This window comes from Simochromis diagramma, unplaced genomic scaffold, assembly GCF_900408965.1.
Source record: "Simochromis diagramma unplaced genomic scaffold, fSimDia1.1 OVJJ01000402.1, whole genome shotgun sequence".
In the NCBI taxonomy this organism is placed as follows: Eukaryota; Metazoa; Chordata; class Actinopteri; order Cichliformes; family Cichlidae; genus Simochromis; species Simochromis diagramma.
In genome coordinates this window covers 2,469,544-2,487,503 of record NW_024386972.1, presented here as the reverse complement: position 1 = coordinate 2,487,503, position 17,960 = coordinate 2,469,544, and the positions used below count along the sequence as shown (strand labels likewise).

Sequence of the window (17,960 nt, the reverse complement as noted above, 5' to 3'; positions counted from 1 at the left end):
TGCTGTGTCTTTTTGTCTTTGTTATCCAATTTTGTGCTTTCAGTTTGAAGTCAGCAATAGTTGTGGAGAGTAAATATTTGGTAGTATAACCTATTTCTCTGCGACTCTTTGGTTTTATCACTAAAGGCGGAAAATTGCTGCTTTAATTTAGTGCTTTTAACTCTTGACCAAAATTTTGACTCTTCTCAGTGCACTTATATTTATCACTAAATATCAGGGACCCTTATGTTGACATAAAGATTAAAGCTAGCTGTTTTTTTTAACTCATAAATGTTCACTTTTACAAGAGGGCTAGTGCTTTAGGAAGGATTTGGGTCATTTCCTGAAGAAGTAGCATGGACTGCACATGAAAAATTGATTCAGCTCTGTTGCAAAGAGGCATCAACATCACAGGCGTGTTGGACTGGTCCTCTTCCTTGTCTTGAATTTCTAGAATTTAAATGTAGCTCATCTGACTGTGTTGTTCAATAATTTATAAATAATCGAATGAATATTAGCTAAAGGTTTATAGTAAACTGTAATTGTCTTTGCTAGCAGCTCTGTGAGGCCTTGAGCAACGATTTTAAGAAAATGCTAACAAGCTTGTGTTTATAATGGATAGCCTTAGCATGCTACATTAGCTAATTTCTACAAAACACAAAGCTAAAGCCAGTGGGAATGCTGCCAATTTTGAAGAAATTTTGTAAAAAATCCAAGAACTGGACACAGTTTTGCCTGACGAAGCTGCTACGGCTGCTATTAGGAGAAGAAGGCAGGAGTAAATCCCTTTTTCTAAGTAACACTCCTATAAAATATAAGAGTGTTGCTTAGAAAAAGCAACCTAACAGTCATTAGATTAGCTTACATGCTCTGGTGATCACAAGTACTTGCTGAGATATTTATTTAAAGCTGAAAGTATTCGCTATAACTTTACATTTACTGAGTAATCTTGCACATAAAATTGATACCATTCACCCAAATAGAATGTCTCCATTCATGGCCACATCACTGAAGTACATTGAGAGCTTTGATTTAAAGTGACGACTGCTTGTTCTTAAAGACCATGAATGATGCGATTAACTCCCAATAAAATTAATTGGTGACGGAGGGGCTGCTGGCCAACTATATACTAAGCAGGCATAGAGAGTGTTGTGTGTCTACGAATGTGTTACGGTTGTGCGTGTGTCCCTGCTGTAGAGCCAGGAACATTTCTCAAACCATGACCCAGTTCTGTTATCAAACTGGATCAAATGTGATTTTCATCTCTGCAGAGAAGGAGACTGAAAAGTGTGCGACTGGCAGTACATCAAGCCGCGCATACATTTCATAAAAATTGCTGACTGTGGTGCTCCGACACTGCTCTCCGCTTACTGTACCACTCTGCTCTCTCTCTCTCTTTCATTATAATGAGCGGAGGAAGTTGAAGCCTTTTTTTAAATTCTCTTTGTGTGGCTCAAGCAGCAACAACAAACCAAGGATGCACAGCTTAGTGGCTGTGTCTTCCTTAACAAATCATTTTCACTCTGCTTTCACGCAACATCCATCAACATCAATGCTGAAGTGTTCAGTTTGGGCGGCCATAATTCTACACCATGTACATAAAAGAGGCTGCTCCTAGCCCCAGAAAATGATATGAAATGGCTCATTAAATGTGTGATAGGTTATACAATCATGTCTCATCCTGTAGATTTCACACTTACTTCTATGCATCTTTAAAAAATGAGCAGCAGCAGCTGGGCAGATGCACAGCAGGGGCGATGAACACAGCACACGGGGTGTTGACGGGAAGAAGGAATATAACAATAATGCCAATTTTAGAAGAAAATCCAAGCTCAAAATAGCAATTGATAATAAAGGCAGGCAGGAGAAAAGGAATGCACTGTCAGTTGAAAATAAAGCTTTCTGGCGCTTGCTGACACCTTACAAACCCCTGCATCAAATACACAAAATAAAAATAATCTCCAATCCCTCACTTCCACTAAGTCTACAGGCGAGGATATTAACATATGAATCTGTGGAAGGTTTGCACCATGAAATTATCACTTCAGTTTATGAATTACACATTTTAACAGCCCACCTTGTGGATGTAGTTCAGCCAGTCGGCTCAAATGGTGCACATATATTATGTAAAACTTACACAGAGTGGTTTCTTGAGCTGGGGATCAAGTGCTGAGCATCACTGGCCACGTAGCACGGAAACAAAGTGGCCAAAGTGCTCACACCTATATTCCCTTAAAAAACAAAGTTTCTGGAAAGCTCTATGCACAGAACTGTGAAAAAGTAAGTACACCCCATGATCCATGATTCAGTAGCTTGTAGAACCACCTTTAGCAGCAATAATGTAAAGTAGTTGTTTTCTGTATGACTTCATCAGTCTCTCACTTTGCTGTAGAGGAATTTTGGCCTGCTCGTCTTTGCAGCATTGCTGCAGTTCATTGAGATGTATGGAGATGTGTTCATGCACAGCACCGCAGCATTTCAGTTGGGTTAATGTCTGGACTTTGACTGGGCCATTGCACTGCCTTGGTTCTGTTGTAGATTTGCTTGTTTGCTTAGGATCATTGTCCCATTGCGTGACCTAATTTGCTTCAGTTGTCCAGCACATGGCTTCGCATTTGATTCTGTAAATACTTTGGTATACAGAGGAAATCCAGTGATCGGAAAGTGCCCAGGTCACGTGGCTAGAAAACCAACCCAAATCATCACCCCTCCACCACCGTACTTGACAGTTGATAGTGGCCAGAAATCTCCACTTTGGTCTCGTCTGTCCAAAGGATGTTGTTCCTGAGGTATTGCTGTTTGTTAAGATGCAGCTTTGCAAACTTGATCCATGCTTCCATGTTTTTCAGAAAGAAGAGGATTACTCCTGACAGCAGTTCTAAATGAGCTATACTTTTTCGGTCTTCTTCTAATTCTGTCTTGAACTTCAATATTTAACATGCTAACTCAGGCCTGTAGAGACTGAGGTGTAGCTCTTTTTTTTTTCTGAGCATTGTACTCTTTGACCTTGGGATGAATTTGTTGGGAATTCTTTTTTAGAGGGTGCAAGACACTTGCTGATGATCGGTTAATCATATACATTTGATTAGGAGGGTCTGGCTGTTACCCTCTTAATTCCTATGGAAGCAGTAAAGGTGTACTTAATGTTTCATATAACTGCACAGAGTTTTGCATTAGACTATTTACAAAGTATCCACTGAGCAAACGCAACATGTATGTTTGCAACTAGTAGGAGTAACTTGTTTTTGACTGTTATCAGCTTTAGACTAGGATGTAGGATTCATTTGTTTATTGAAAATTCTCTTAGAAGACATTGGAACCTCCTTCACATAAACCTTTTTAGCAGTTTACAGACAGCAAAAATAGTTAGCTTACTGTATGAACCTTTAAATTAGTGTGTAAAACGCCTTCACAAACAGTGGCTTACGTTACAATTTGATCACTATTTATACTCACTCATGCACTGTTGTTACAAGTAGGGATGGGTACCGGTATCCAGTGCCATGATGGCACCGGTTCTGACATAAACGGTAGTAACCAGACCGAAAAGCAGAGCACATTTCAGTGCTTTATTTCAGTGGGTTTTTTTCCTGAGCTGTGATACACTTTAGATTCTAGCCAATCATTTTACGTTTCCGAGGATAGTAGGCGGGCCCAGGTACGTACGTTCTTTTAGAGCAGAGCTACAGATTAAAAATGCCCAAGGCGAAGCGGTCAAAAGTCTGGCTGTACTTCACAGCAAAAGATGCAAACTCAGCAGCCTGCAACAAGTGCTTTAAGCTGATACTGTGATACTGTGCAAAGGATGTAACACCTCAAATCCGATGAAACACCTGGCGATGCATAGCGTTTTTTTTTTTTAAAAGCCGAGAAATGCGTCGTATTTGATAGCTTGCTGCGAGACCTCACACCGAGCACATCTACTGCAGGTGTGGTGCCTGTTATCGGACCCGGAGTTAGCAACATCCCCCAAAAACCCGAAGAGTAGAGTCCTGGCCCCTAGCCCTGCCAGTGTAGCAGAAATGATGACGGATGATGATGGCAGCAGCAGCCGTTCTTCTCTGGGCGAGTAGCTTAATGTTGTTCGTGTGTAATTTACGTTGAGTAGGCTAACCACGTTATTACATTAATGCATGTAAGGTGAACTAGCAAACATCATCATAGCTACATGCGGCCGTCTTCTTGTTTGATGGCAGATACTCCCTTCACTCTGGCCAAAAAGGCTAAAATGACCAAAGAAAAAGTGGGGAAACAGCTAAACATGAGAGGTTTTTTGACAAAATTGGTGTTTTTTCCATTGATTAAGCACTGCTTCCAGCCAAGAGTGATACCATATATGCCCCATAGCTGCAGAAAAGGCTAACATTGTTATCTTTTTACAAAAAAACAGCTGAACATGAGAGGTTTTTGGACCAATTTTGTGTTCTCCATTCTTTAAGCACCGGTTTGAGCACCATTTAAGCACCGGCACCGTTTCAAAAGTACCGGTTTGGCACCGGTATCGGATAAAACTAAACGATACCCATCCCTAGTTACAAGTGATGGTATCTCTCGTATTTGGCTTTGCTAGGAATACAGTGTGCACCAAGTTCTGAGAAATTTCCATTTAAACATCTGCAACTGCAAAGTTGGTGATCTTTATGTTTTCTGATAGCTTGCCATTAAAAGCAGTGTGCTTGTAGTTATGTGAATAACAAAATAGGCTGCAGAATATAGCAATTTTAAATAAAAGGAGAACTATCCTTGGTTTAAGCATGTGCTTAAATCTCATCTCATCCTTTATCATATAGCAAAACTTCTTGTTCTCAAAGAAGTACACAAAATAAAAATATGTACAGCAGTCTTACAAATCATTAAAAATGTAATAACAGCATGTCTGTCGTGTGTGTTATGTTTCTCTCCTCCTGTCTGTCATATGCAGTCAACACCCCATTGTTAAAATCGTGTTTACATTCAGACCCACAGCCAATTGCACCATTAAAAATGGAGAAGGTACACGGAGGCTGCATGTTTAATGCATGGTCTCATCTCCTGGCACTGAGGCTACCTCCGCTTTTTCAGGATGCTGCTTGCACAAACACACTTTTAGTGACAGGAATGAGCATCACATGGCAAAGTCCTGAGGTAAAAGATGGCACAATGAGTTCAAGAGCTTTAAGTCTAGTGGAAAGTCTCGGAGTAGATCTCAGAGGTTGAACAGGACAGACAACGTAGGCCTGGGGGGTGACACATGAAAGCTGTCTTTGAAGCACGCTACACTGGGAATGGTAGATTTAAGGAATCACATATGCCCCTTTGCCTCTATTGACGAACTATTTCAGGGAGGCCCTGGGTGATTTACTCGTTATTCTAGTACATAATAAAAAGGAGATCAAGCAAGTTTTATGTATGAGGAATTGATTAAGCATTAAACCAGCGCACTGTGAACAGTTTCCATAATGGTCCACGGCATATAATCCCGAAATGACCGCCTACCAGCCCCTCACAGCCAGACTACATGAATGATTATATTTATAGTTACATCGTTTAAATGTAATGATAATAAGGAATGCATAAGCTGTTTAAACTAAAAGAATTTACTATTGAAAAAGTATTTTCTGGTTGTAGGTGTGGCTACCTATCTCCCCCAGTCCTGTGAGCTGGGGTAAATATCTACGCCGGATGCCGGTTTGTGTTCCAGATGGCTGTTTCTTTGCCTATGACAGATGTTTCTCTGAATTAAGCCCATGACACCAAATGAAAACACAACACTGTGTTCCACTCTTGCAGATCCACCCCACCTCCACACCTGCTCTCAGGCTCTTGCTCCACACTGTCACTCCACAGCTGCATGGTGTAAGAGGATTAAACTCCACAGCACTTCACCCAATGCACTCTTTAATCAGTGATCACAATCTCTTTTTTCTCTCCCTCTCTTACCTCTCTGTGTTTAGCCTTCAGGCTGTAATGCAGCTTTGATATGACTGATGGCTTCATGACTTGTATGGAAAAGGAAAATCTTGGGAGGTCAAGCAGGACATGGATTGGAAGGACAGTGTTTTTATTTATCAATTTCTTTTGATCAAAAAGGTTACATTCCAACACTACAGCAGCAGCTCTGCATTAGTTACTCATTCATTTAAAATTGAGTTTCCATCTCCATGATCACTGTGTAAACACACTTTTTGTCACTTAAGTGTCCTGTTTTCCCAGTTACTTATTTCTATCCAGTTACAAAATTCTGCATTTATTTAACCATTGACATTCTGCCGTATAACATAACTATCAAAAAGCAAAAAGTGTCTCAGTGTAATCATATTTATCCCAAATCTAAAAAGGCAGGCTATTCAGTAAATTTAGAAAGTTTGACATTTAAACCAACAGAGTGGTGCCTTGAAATAAAAACCTTTTTAAATACATATTTCTGCACAACTACATTGGAGGAAATAATTATTTGATCTCCTACCAAATTTGTTTAGTCACTTACATTTTAATAGATACAGAAAATCAACTACAAATCCAGAAAAAACGCATTTCATAAAAGTTATGAATTGAATTGTGTGTCATTGAGTGAAATAAGTATTTAATAGTCCATTAAAGGGAAACTACCATAAGAAAATAGAGACTCACAAATTCAGGAGGGAATCAAATCATTATTTCCCCTCACTGTATGACCTAAAACAAAACTAGATTTTAACATGGATAGACAAAGGGAAACCAGTTAAACCAAAAAATGTACTTTCATTCATTTATTTGGGAAAATATTTCAAAACATTGATTTTATTCTTCTTTGCATAATTTTTTTGTTATTAGTAGAAACATGGCCTACTTTTTTAAAATCATGGAAAAAAATTTTTAAATTTCCTGATATAATTTAAAATAAATTGTTCCTGTAATTATGACAGCTCAGATGCAGTAAATGCTGAAAGCATCTCTTTTGGTCTCAACAACAACAACTTGGACAGGAAGCTGCGTTCTTTCTCCTTACAGTCCTGCACAAACACCGTTGTTGATTAGTGTTCCTGTGATTGTGAACTCATAAACATGAACATTAACCAATGTGAGAAAGAAACTCAGGTGTTTCTATGTGTTCCTTTGTGACATCCCAGACTGTTATACCGCTCACTCTTAGTGTGTTCTTTGTTGGTCGACCACTTCTGTGGAGAATCAATGCATTGAATTTCTGCATTTCAGTCTGTCTGACTGTGAACTGACAGAGATCGAACTTTTTAGAGAACAAAATAAAAAAAATGTTTGGAGATGGTTCTGTAAAGCCAACAACCCTTTTTCTGAAGACTGACTTGTGTTAAAGTAGGATTTTTTGTTTTCCGTGTTTATGCAGCAAACTTTCATCCACCACTAAAAACTTAATTTTAATTTAATTTTACACTATTTATTCAAACAGTCATAAAGACATGGTAAAAAAAATAAAGGACACCCTCTGTTGAATTTCAAGTTTTCACCACCATGTCTTAAAATATAATAAATAAAATAATCTTAAAATTAAGTAAAATCCCTGGAGGACGGGGCTGTGGCCCCTCCACACTCCCTAGCAGATCATTACATGGAGAAACCTTTGGAATGCAAGCATGCTGATCCACACAGGTATGCACACAGGTGTACACACGGGTATTCACAGACGCGGACTAAAGCTTTCTTGGCTGCTGCCTCAAAGCACACTGTGCGCTGTCTATCTTGCGTGCGGCACAATATCGTTTATTATTTAGTAACTATTGATATCTATGACTAGCTAATTTATTGTGATGGTGCTTTGTTTTCTCTATTATTATGTTGCTCTTTGTTGTTTGCTGTCTCCTCTGTTTGTTTGTTTTTTTTCTCCATACAGGTGACCCAGGAGTTTTTTTTTTTGTTTTTTTTTTTCCTTTTTTTTTTCTCTCTATTCCCCCCCCTTCTCACCGTCTCTTCTCCCCTTTGGTTTTCTTTCTTTCTCTCCCCCTCTTTCTCTCATTCATTCCCCCTGTCCTATCTATTTAAAAAAATAAATAAATAAAAAATTAAAAAAAAAAAAAAAAATGACAAAGGATGAACTGAAGCTCTGCCATCACGTAATGTCGCATACTGCTGTTTCTGATGTCATTTAAAAAAAAAAAAAAAAAAAAAAAGTAAAATTAAGTAAATAGAGCTGCCAATAAACAACAAGACATGACATACTACATTTATTTATTTAACAAATTGTGAGCCAAAAGGCTGAAACAGTATATGAAAAGCTAAGTACTTTCTCCAAAAGTGGAGATCTTTGTCCATAATGCATAGAACCATGTTTGGAGTAAACCAAATGCAGCGTATCAGCACAAACACCTTCACCAACTGTGAAGCACGGTGGTGGAGAGGTCATGATTTGGGTTTGTTCTGGAGCCATAAGACCTAGGCACCTTGCAGTGACTGAATTGAACGTGAATTCCTCTGTATATCCTAGAGTCAGATGTGAGACCATCTGTCTGACAACTAAAGTTTGGCCAAAATTGGGTCATGCAACAGGACAATCATCCCAATCACAGCATCAAACCTACAGCAGAAATCCATAAATGAACACCAGCAATCTGATATGGTTTCCGAAAGAGACTCAGGCACAGGCCAGGGTATTCCTTTAAGCGAAGAACAGTGCGTTTATTCACAGTGAACACAATCACCAAGTGGCTATATACAACGTGCAGGGGGAACGGGTCCGGGTCGCCAGGGTCGCCAGGGTCCGTGGGAAACAGGGTTAGGGGAAAAGGTGCTCCACACTTTCTGTACAAAAGCTCCTCCTCAGTCACTCCTCTCAGAATCCGGTTCCAAAAACGATCTAAACACAAAAGGTCGGGTTAGCGGGATAATAACAAAGGGCTTTCAAGATACAGGTTGGCAGATACACAAGTTTGACTGACACTGATAGCTCAACGATCCAGCGAAGACTAGTGCAGACTCACCATCTTAAGTAGTGCAGTAATCAGCTGGGATCAGCGGCCGGTGCGGTGATGAGAGCAGGTGTGTGGGCCAGCAGCGGGAGCCCGCAATGAGCGTCGCTGCGGCGAGAGAGAGAGCGAGAGAGAGAGAGAGCAAACAAACCACAAACATATTGCCTAATAGAGGGTCGACCAGCGGGGTACAGGGACCATGACACAAACCTCAATGACCTGAAGGAATGTTGTAACAAAAAGTGGGCCAAAAGACTGAAGACTGAAAGACCAAAGGCCAAAGACTGAAAAAGTCATGCAGACAGGGTGCAACCCCCCCCCTCCCCACACACACACCTTTTTTTTTATTTTTACATTGAATGTAATTTGATTACATTGCTTGAATTCTCTAAACTGGAGTCAAGAGTTGACAGATGTATTAGGTTACCAGGTGCTACTTCTTCCTCTTCACTGTGTCTATATTTCGCTACTACTAAATTTATGTTATATCACAAAGTGAAGCACTGACATTGTTGATTTACAGTTTTGCCTAAGCTGTCTGTTGTGGGTTTCAAGGGCTGGATTAGAGTAGAAACTGTTTCTTTTGTGTATTTATTTATTTAGTTTTTGATTAATTAACTGTTGCTCTGTAATTTTATATGTTGTTCGTAGCTATTAAAGGTTTCCAAGGCATATGAATCTTTTATGTGATAAAACATGTCAGAGTTTGGTTTTAACCAGTTGCTGTGCTTTGCTTGCAGCACTAAGACTTAAGAGCCTTTTGATCTAAGATGTTTCCTGCAGTCTTGTCATCTCAGCTGGACAGCTGTGATGTTTCTCTCAGCCAAACATGAGTGCGTTGCCACAGGTCCTCTTTATACCTCAAGTCCTAACCTCAGCCCTCTCTGCCTTTAAATGTTTTCCTAATCCAGCACGCTCTGAAATCTTAAAAGCATACTTCAAAATCCATTAAGTCGCTGAGAAAAGGATTTGAAATCCACAAGACGAGTTTTCTTTGTGCTTTCTCTCTCCATGCTCTCACTCACAGTGCATTTGTGCATCTGAAAATATAAATTTTTTATCTACGCCGCCTCAGCGCTTTCCTGTGCCTATATATATATATATATATATGTATGTATATATATATATATATATATATATATATATATATCATTCTGTAACGTTTGTCTGGATCTATACTTTCATCTGAAAATATAGACCCAGAAAAACGTCACAGAAACATCTATTGTTTACGTTACAACAGGCTTATTACAGTCAAACCCTCAGTATATTGCTATTCCCACAAAAGATGCTGTAAAATGTTTGGTCCTGCTACAAATAGGATAGAAAAATTTATTCCATTCAGTTTAATGTGTGTCACAGACTTTGGGGTGTGTAGCGTCACAGAGCAGGGATGAGAGGATAAGTGGGACTGCTCTGTTTTGTTAATGATGCTTTGCTTGCTATCTGTTGCAGCTTTATCCCTCTCCTTATCCAAGTCAAAAACTCTGTTATGACAAACAGAAAGACGAAAAAGGAGAAGCTATTCAGCAGGCTGAAGAATCAGCTACACGGGGAAAGAGCTGGAGATAGGGCTAGCCTTACCTGGTATATGTTTGGAAAGCTTCTAAGAAACAAGAGGACAGGAATGACAAATAAGGATCTAGTGAGAGGGCAAAGCAGGAATGCCGGGGGAAAAGCTAACTAGATTCAAACCATAAAAGACTCAGAACTCTCTGACTTTCATCAGTCATCACTTCCAAACAAACTCTTTCCTGAACTGCAGTCATCACTTTCAAATGAATGACTAAGCTGTGCTCACTTCCATGAGTTGCCATGTTCTCTAATGACTGAAACCGATTTTCTCCAGCATTCAGATTTATAAAATTTACTTTACTAATGTTCCCCGGCTGGTGTTTTCTGAGTCAGCTTGTTTTGCGTTCTTATGTTTTTTCTTCTTCTTTTTCTAATGAGTCCATCTGGCCCTCCAGCTCATGAACACAAACGATTTTCATACTTGGAAAAACTTGCTCAAAAATTATTTTGATGCCTTAGGTTTTTTTTTTTGTGTGTGAATCTCATCATTTGACCTTTTCTGCAGCAAACCTTATTCGCTCATCTGAGCCAGTGTTGTCGCTGGCCTGTTGTTCACCTCATGATTTTAACCAGTTCCCACTTCAAAGACTTCTTTTCTTCCCATCCTCAATTGCGTTTATTTCTAAAGTGGAACACGTAACATATGTTTCTTCTGTAGATACTGTATCTCCTCTGGGGGCTCCAGGTACATATTGCTAAATGGGTTTAGGGCAGCAACAAATCCCTGTTAACAGTTTTGTGTTTTTAACTAAACAGCGAATTCATTAAATTGCACAGATTTCTTGCCAAATGTGAGAAGATGAATCATCTGAACACTCAGCAGAAAACAGTTCCATTTTGCATTTTAATCAGTTATTGATAAATGACTTTATCTGACTCATTTATCATCAAATGAAGCTTTGAGTTTACTGCAGCTCAGATTCATTTTCCTCAGTTTTGCTATTAAGCTCTGTTTTCACTTAACCTGTCCATGTTTTTTTCCAGATTATAATTGACAATTATATTTGTGCCTGATTGAGTCCTAAGAAGAGACTGACTCCTAAGGGCTAGTGAGGAGCTGCAGGGAAATGACATACAAGCATACACTCAGTGACCACTTTATTAGGTATACTTTGTTATGCTAGTCTAAGGTTGGACCCATTTTTGTCATCAGAATTGCCTTAAATCTCCAAGGAATAGATTCAACAAGATACTACAAATATTCCTTAGAGACTTTGGTTCATGTTGAATTGATAGCAATAAGAAAATATCCCTCGTACCATTATACCAACAGTAGCCTGACCTGTTGATATAAGGCAGGATGGAGCCATGCTTTCACGTAGAACAGGAAACATGTTTCCATTCTTCTGCTGTCCGATCTTGTAGCCTCAGTTTCCTGTTCTTAGCTAACAAGAGTGACAACCGGTGCAATCCTCTGCTGCTGTAGCCCATCAGCTTCAAAGTCATAGATGCACTTCTGCATCTCTTTGTTATAACCACTGCTTATTTAACTTACTGTCACCTTCCTATCAGTTTGATGCAGTCTAGCCTTAATTCTCCTCAACAAGGCTTTTCTCCCCAAAGAAGTGCAGCTCACTGGATATTTTCTCATTCTTGGACCATTCACCGTAAACCCTAGATATGGTTATTTGGGGGAAATCCCAGCAGAAAAGTAGTTTCTGAAATAACATCCTGATCCTTGGTTTGAACTTCAGCAGGTTGTGCTTCAAAAAGATTAGCCGATTAGATATTTGCATCAACAAGCATTTGAACAGCTGTACCTAAAAACGTGGCCGGTGAGTGTATAATATAATGTATATGTTTTTCTTGTAGACTAGCATTTTACTTTAATCCAGGTTTTCCACAAGCTAAGAAACATACAAGGAATAAAAACAGAGAAGAAGAGTGTAAGTGTGGCACAAAGAACTAAGAAAAGGGCAGCTAATGGTTTTGTCACAACAGCAGTGGTGTCAGTTAACACCACTGAGATTTCTCTCTCATATTTGAATCTAATTTCTTATCAAATTACAGACTGCAGCCTACAGTCTGCTTGATATGATGTACCCTGACCTCTAACTGGACACCTGAGAACCCAGTCTCCATATGTAATCCCACACTGTGCTTCACAGAGCAAGAAAACCAATAGATTAGTTAGAAGGCAAATAGAGGACATTCTCAGGTTAAAACAACTACAGTGTTCAAGGTGAGTCAGATGTCAGAGCAGTAAAATTATATAAAAGTTTTAGTAAAACTTTTCTTGCACACAAATTAAATACAGCCACTGTTTTTAAAGATAAGCATGCTGGCGTTCCTGTTTCTGAAAACTGAAGAAAATGAATCATGATCTCTCCGTTGTTTGCAGGTCTGCCCTTGGTCTGATTGCGCCTAAGACATTTGGAAGTGTTTGATTAGAGCGGTCATGGGTTTGAGTCTTCACACAGAAATAATTTTGAGGAGACATGAGCTGTCATATATCTGGTGTAAACGAAACAACAGAACACTTGTGATGATGCCGGCTGGCACACACCAAAAAATTCAAGGCAAACTTTTCAACCTGCTCTTTTCAGGAGCAGCATTTGACTGCTTTCTAGTAGTACTGCTAATTTGTACACACAGGATCCCAGTAGATCATCAGCACAATCACTCTCGTCATATTATATTGCAATTTCTTTGATTCCTGGTGCATTTTGATATTGAGCTTTGTCTGGATGTCACTAAATGAGTGTGCGGCAGTGTGAAAGCGTAAAAGAGCAACCCCTGGTGTTAAGAAGACAGGCCTGAGGCGTATCTGTATAAGATCAGAGCGACTGCCTGTCTGATTGATCTATATCAGTGAGCACTGTTACAGTAATCCCTCCTATCAGTCAGCGAACGAGAATGAGAGAATTAGAGCTCCTGAATTCTTCCCTCGTGCTTTGTGTCTCTGTCAGTCTATAAACCAGAGTGATTAGGTAATAGAGTCCACTGAACATGTGGGAAGAGAAAATAAAAAATAATGTTGAAAAGGATTAAAAAGACGATGACTCGAACATTTTATATGTGACAGTGTTAATGTGTGGACTAACAGTCATTGTCTATGTGATACAGAGGCTGACCGACAGTTTAGTATGCAGCAAAGAAGAGAACCAGTCCTACAGACGGTGGAAAGAGGGTAATCAAACAGGCGAAAGCAAAGTAATTTGTTTAGTCGTTAGATAACTGTTTTTATATTTTAAAATAATCTTACTTTAATCACTTTCATCTCCTCACTTCATTTGTTATGAAAGCCCTCCTGAACTCTTGAGTGTGCTCCATTTGTTTTGCCTGGGTTGAAGGCCAACTGTAATAAAGAGTGCTGCTTGGTTTCAGCTCATATTCCTCTCCTTATCTAATCCCATTAAGGCTCACGCTTCAGGAAATAGGAGTGCCTCCTGGTAATGAAGAAATACATTAACGGAGCTGCAAAATGGCTGTATAAAGGCTGTTTTCTCCTTCAGTAATCCCTGCGACATATTCCTGCAGAGCTCCCGTTTATTTATAAAGATCGTTTTGATTGTGCGGAGCAATTTGGTAATGACCGCATACAGCTGAAGTGCATTTTAAGCGAAAGTGTTGTGCATAACACTGCTTTGTGAGAAAATTAAATCAGGATATCAAGGTAAGCAAGTGAATTGTGCTGTATAAAAACCTTAATTCCAGCTACTCAAGGCCTTTGAAACCCAGACTGTAGATGTGAGGGCTCTTCACTGCCAGCTTCAAAAGCTTGAGTGTCCCATTGTTTATGCATGACTGTCAGTCACAGACATAGCATCTTAAGAATAAGGAGGAGGTGGCAGAAAATTTTAAGTGACGAGTTTACATTCCAATAAAGTGTACAGGGATTATTTTTTGTTTTCCAGATTGCTGTATTTACAATGATCTGAAATGCTGAGTGTGCTTTGGATAGTAAAAACTCCCCTTTCTCTCATGCACACACACTTGCACAGCAGCAGCCTGTCTGTCCCAGTTACCACAGGATGGATCTGTACACTTCAGTCACACCTTCTGCATGCATGAAAAATGAAATCCTTCAAGACTCAAGCAAGAAATAAGTGGATGTCTGGAGTGTCAGTAGCACAGGTTTAATGGGGCTAACAGTGGTTGTCTGAGCTTCTGCTACTTCCTGCTTTCAGGAAAAACGAAGCAGGAAAATAATTTAAAATAAGAAGCTTTTACGGAGCAGACCATTGAGTAATTAATAATGCATGAGGTGCATGAGTTGCTTTACAAAGTTAATAGATTTTGTTATAGAATTACAGCAAGTTAATGTGAACACATTCCTTACAGGCCATCTTCAGAAAAATCCAGTATGGTGAGAGCTTCCTGTTACGTAACACTGCTCCCATCAGCACTGCTCCCATCAGCCGAGTCTGCATGGCATCCAACCCAAGCTTCAGATGCCCATACTCTAAGGATGAATATGACTTGAGAACGTTTGCCTCAGCAAGGAAGTTACTATTATATTTATAGATGTTTCAGGAGTTCCCTTATAAAATATGTAATTCAACAGCAGCTAAATTGTTGCTACCTCTGCCTTCCTAAAAATGCACAAATGCTTGCAGTGCTTTTGCTGAATGAACACAAATTGAACTGTAAGCTATATGTGGAAAAAGTGGAAGATCTTTGTTTGTTGTTACCAAGTTGCTTATCTACCATTTTTAATAATACCAGTGAGGAATACTGTGCTGTGTGATCAAGTTGCTGATTGAAAATGACTATTTTTACCAGTTCTCTTTCTAGTTTAATTTCCTCTGGCTAAAATGAGCAGACATACACATAGATGTATTTGGCACTCTGCTGCCACCTTTTGTAGTGTTCAGAACATTACCTCAGAAGCATAGTTTGCTGTCTTTTCATAGCCATATTACAATATATATGGCCATGTTAAAAGAAGAAAAGGGCTTCTCTCACCTCTGTTTATTCAGGTATATATAAATCATAATCAAAATGAAATGTTTTCCAAAGTACTCTTTTCATGTCAAATCATTTTTAATATCAAGGCAAGAACATTACTGATGATATTTTCTCTTATCCACATTTATTCACAACCAAAAGCTGATCCTCACAAGATTTTTAATACATTTTAGATTCACTTTTTTGTAGTTTCCTCCTCCTTTGATAAGTTCTTGATGATCTCTTCTTTCTTGGCCTGGAGACGCTCTTCTCTGCGTTTGCGGGCTTCTCTTGTCTTTGTGCGCCGGGCCTCGGCTTGGTCACTGCAGGACAGAAACAAATTAATTTCAGTGTATAAATGTTGCTGCGCTTGGAGTGAAATAATACAAGAAAAAAAAGAAGTGGAAACGTACGCCAGGAGCTTCTTGCGAGCCTTGTCAGCCTTTAATTTGTGGATGTGCTCCATAAGGATGCGTTTGTTTTTGAAGACATTACCCTTGGCTCTTAGGTAGAGACTGTGGTACCTAGAAGACACAAAACATTACTCATCTATCAATGAAACTGACATAAAACCTTATTCATGATCAGTGAGTACATCAGTGATGACATTCACTCTTACATGTGCCTGTCAATTTTTTTGGACTCCCTGTAGCGACGAAGAAGACGTCGCAGAATTCTCATGCGCCGCATCCATGACAACTTCTCCGGCATACGAGCATTGGCCGTGCCCTTTCTCTTACCTGGAAAGAAAATTATATTACTGAAATAAAACTCTTATCTTACTCCAAGTTCATACTGAAACCACCACTAGTTGCAGTTTCTATAAGCAGTCCTTAACATGTACACACCGCTTGATTTTATTTTCCCAAATACGCAATTATTAGCCATATTATTAGTGAAAGCAAATTTGGGGAAAGATAACAATAACCTAACTACTCACCATAACCCGTGTGACGTCCCTTGCGGCGTGCCAGTGTGTTCTTGCGGCAGCGTGCACGGGAATGAACAGTCACAGGTTTTCTGATGATCAGTCCATCCTTTACCAGTTTTCGTATCTGCTGGCCTGTAGCCCAAATAAAATTCATTTAAATAAAAGCGTAAATTTAAGGAGCCCAGAGCCTACTACATAAATCCACAAAGGAAACAACTCACGAGAGTTTGCGTTGGCAATCTCATTGGTCTCGTTGGGGTCCAGCCACACTTTCTTTTTACCACAGCGCAAGACACTGGAGGCCAAGCGCTTCTGGAGCCTGAGCATGCTGGGTGAGCAAAATCATTATATAAGCACTGTTGGAAATAGTTTTTATTAAACTAAATTAAAAACAAACAAACAAAACCCCCAATATTACAGCAACAAGAAGCGTATCATTTGATTTAGTTTAATCTAGTTTAGTCCAGTGTGGGTATAATTTAGTAATAGAAATTATAATTCTATTACTAATTCACCCTGGCAGTTACAGAAAACATACATGAAAAAAATATGTCACATTCTACGTTTCTGTAGTACAATCTTATTTGTTAGGATGGAATAAACTTTGCCTACCCATCACCATTCAATTAAAAAGCACTCTCGATTGTGTTCATAAGCCATTTTTACTTCATACCTAATTTTTTATGCCTATACAAGAAGGTGTGACCTTGACCAGTTGAGCGCCTAACGCCAATATATCATTTAAATTATTTTCTTCGAGTGTCATAAACTAACTGTTACATAAATGGACAAATCAGCTACTGAACTCCCATTTGAGTGTTTTTTGATGAAAGGCTGTAAAAGATTGAAACGTTATTTGCTGACTTTTAGATGTGCAGTAAACTTGTTTGTTTACTGGTTGGTTTTCCACTTGGAAGAAGAAGACTGTAGTCCAAGTACCAAAACACATGACAACAAGTAACACCTCTACCTTGCCGAGATAATTGACTTTCATTATTAAATCGGTTTTATTTCACTCAATCCATTCGTCAGCTTGTTGAAAAAAAGTCAAAACACTGCAGTCTTTACAGCTGATGCCTGGCTCAGTAGACGGGCTGTCTTCTAACATGTTGTGACATGTCTCACTATATTAGCACGGTTTGCTTACCAACAAAGGCCATCAACGCATTCTGGTAGAAATGAGCGAATTCACTCAAAGTCATCTAGACAGTTCTCCCCGCTGTTTTAAATAAAAAGAATCTCTAACACTTCCTGCACTCTGCTTGGAAATGAAAAGCTTAATTAAATTTCAAATATACAGCTTACCTCATGGCTGCCGCTAGCTTGATAGAAACGAAGGAAATAGAATGTTTGTGACACTACCATTATAGCCATTGCCATGGGTGAGACAACTGTGGCTGTAATATATAGAAATGTAAATACAGCCAATGTTTATGAAGTGACAGAATAGTTAAATAATTAACTAATAATTAATACCAAATAATTAATAATCTTAATCTTTTGGCTTTGGTTTACTGCGTCTTAAAATAAGCCACAGTAACCCTATTGATGTAGCACAGTGGTACGGTCCGATAAAATGCTTGTATCAATCCGCCCACTGGAGGGCGCGTTAACCCAATGTTTCAAAGACTGCATTTTAAAAACAGCTTTAAAAAAAAAAAAAAAAAAAAAAAAGCTTTGTCAAGATG

General features: G+C 39.1%; 1 protein-coding gene across 1 annotated transcript; it reads right to left on the bottom strand.

Annotated features, from left to right (window-relative positions):
- Positions 1–15,415: 15,415 nt before the first annotated feature.
- Positions 15,416–17,692, bottom strand: LOC120738055 (60S ribosomal protein L19). Its single transcript, XM_040039089.1, has 6 exons — positions 17,578–17,692; positions 16,494–16,600; positions 16,282–16,404; positions 15,961–16,081; positions 15,755–15,865; positions 15,416–15,664 (listed from the first exon to the last, which is right to left on the bottom strand). The coding sequence occupies exons 1-6, from the start codon at positions 17,580–17,582 to the stop codon at positions 15,538–15,540; spliced, it is 594 nt and encodes a 197-aa protein (XP_039895023.1). The 5' UTR covers positions 17,583–17,692; the 3' UTR covers positions 15,416–15,537.
- Between the last annotated feature and the right edge of the window lie 268 nt (positions 17,693–17,960).

What these genes read in the sequence shown, in the direction of transcription:
- LOC120738055 (XM_040039089.1), bottom strand. An exon ending in GGGACGTCACACGGGTTATG is followed by an intron (nt 16,082 to 16,281) that starts GTGAGTAGTTAG and finishes TTTTCTTTCCAG; the next exon opens with GTAAGAGAAAGGGCACGGCC. An exon ending in AAAAAAATTGACAGGCACAT is followed by an intron (nt 15,866 to 15,960) that starts GTAAGAGTGAAT and finishes TGTGTCTTCTAG; the next exon opens with GTACCACAGTCTCTACCTAA.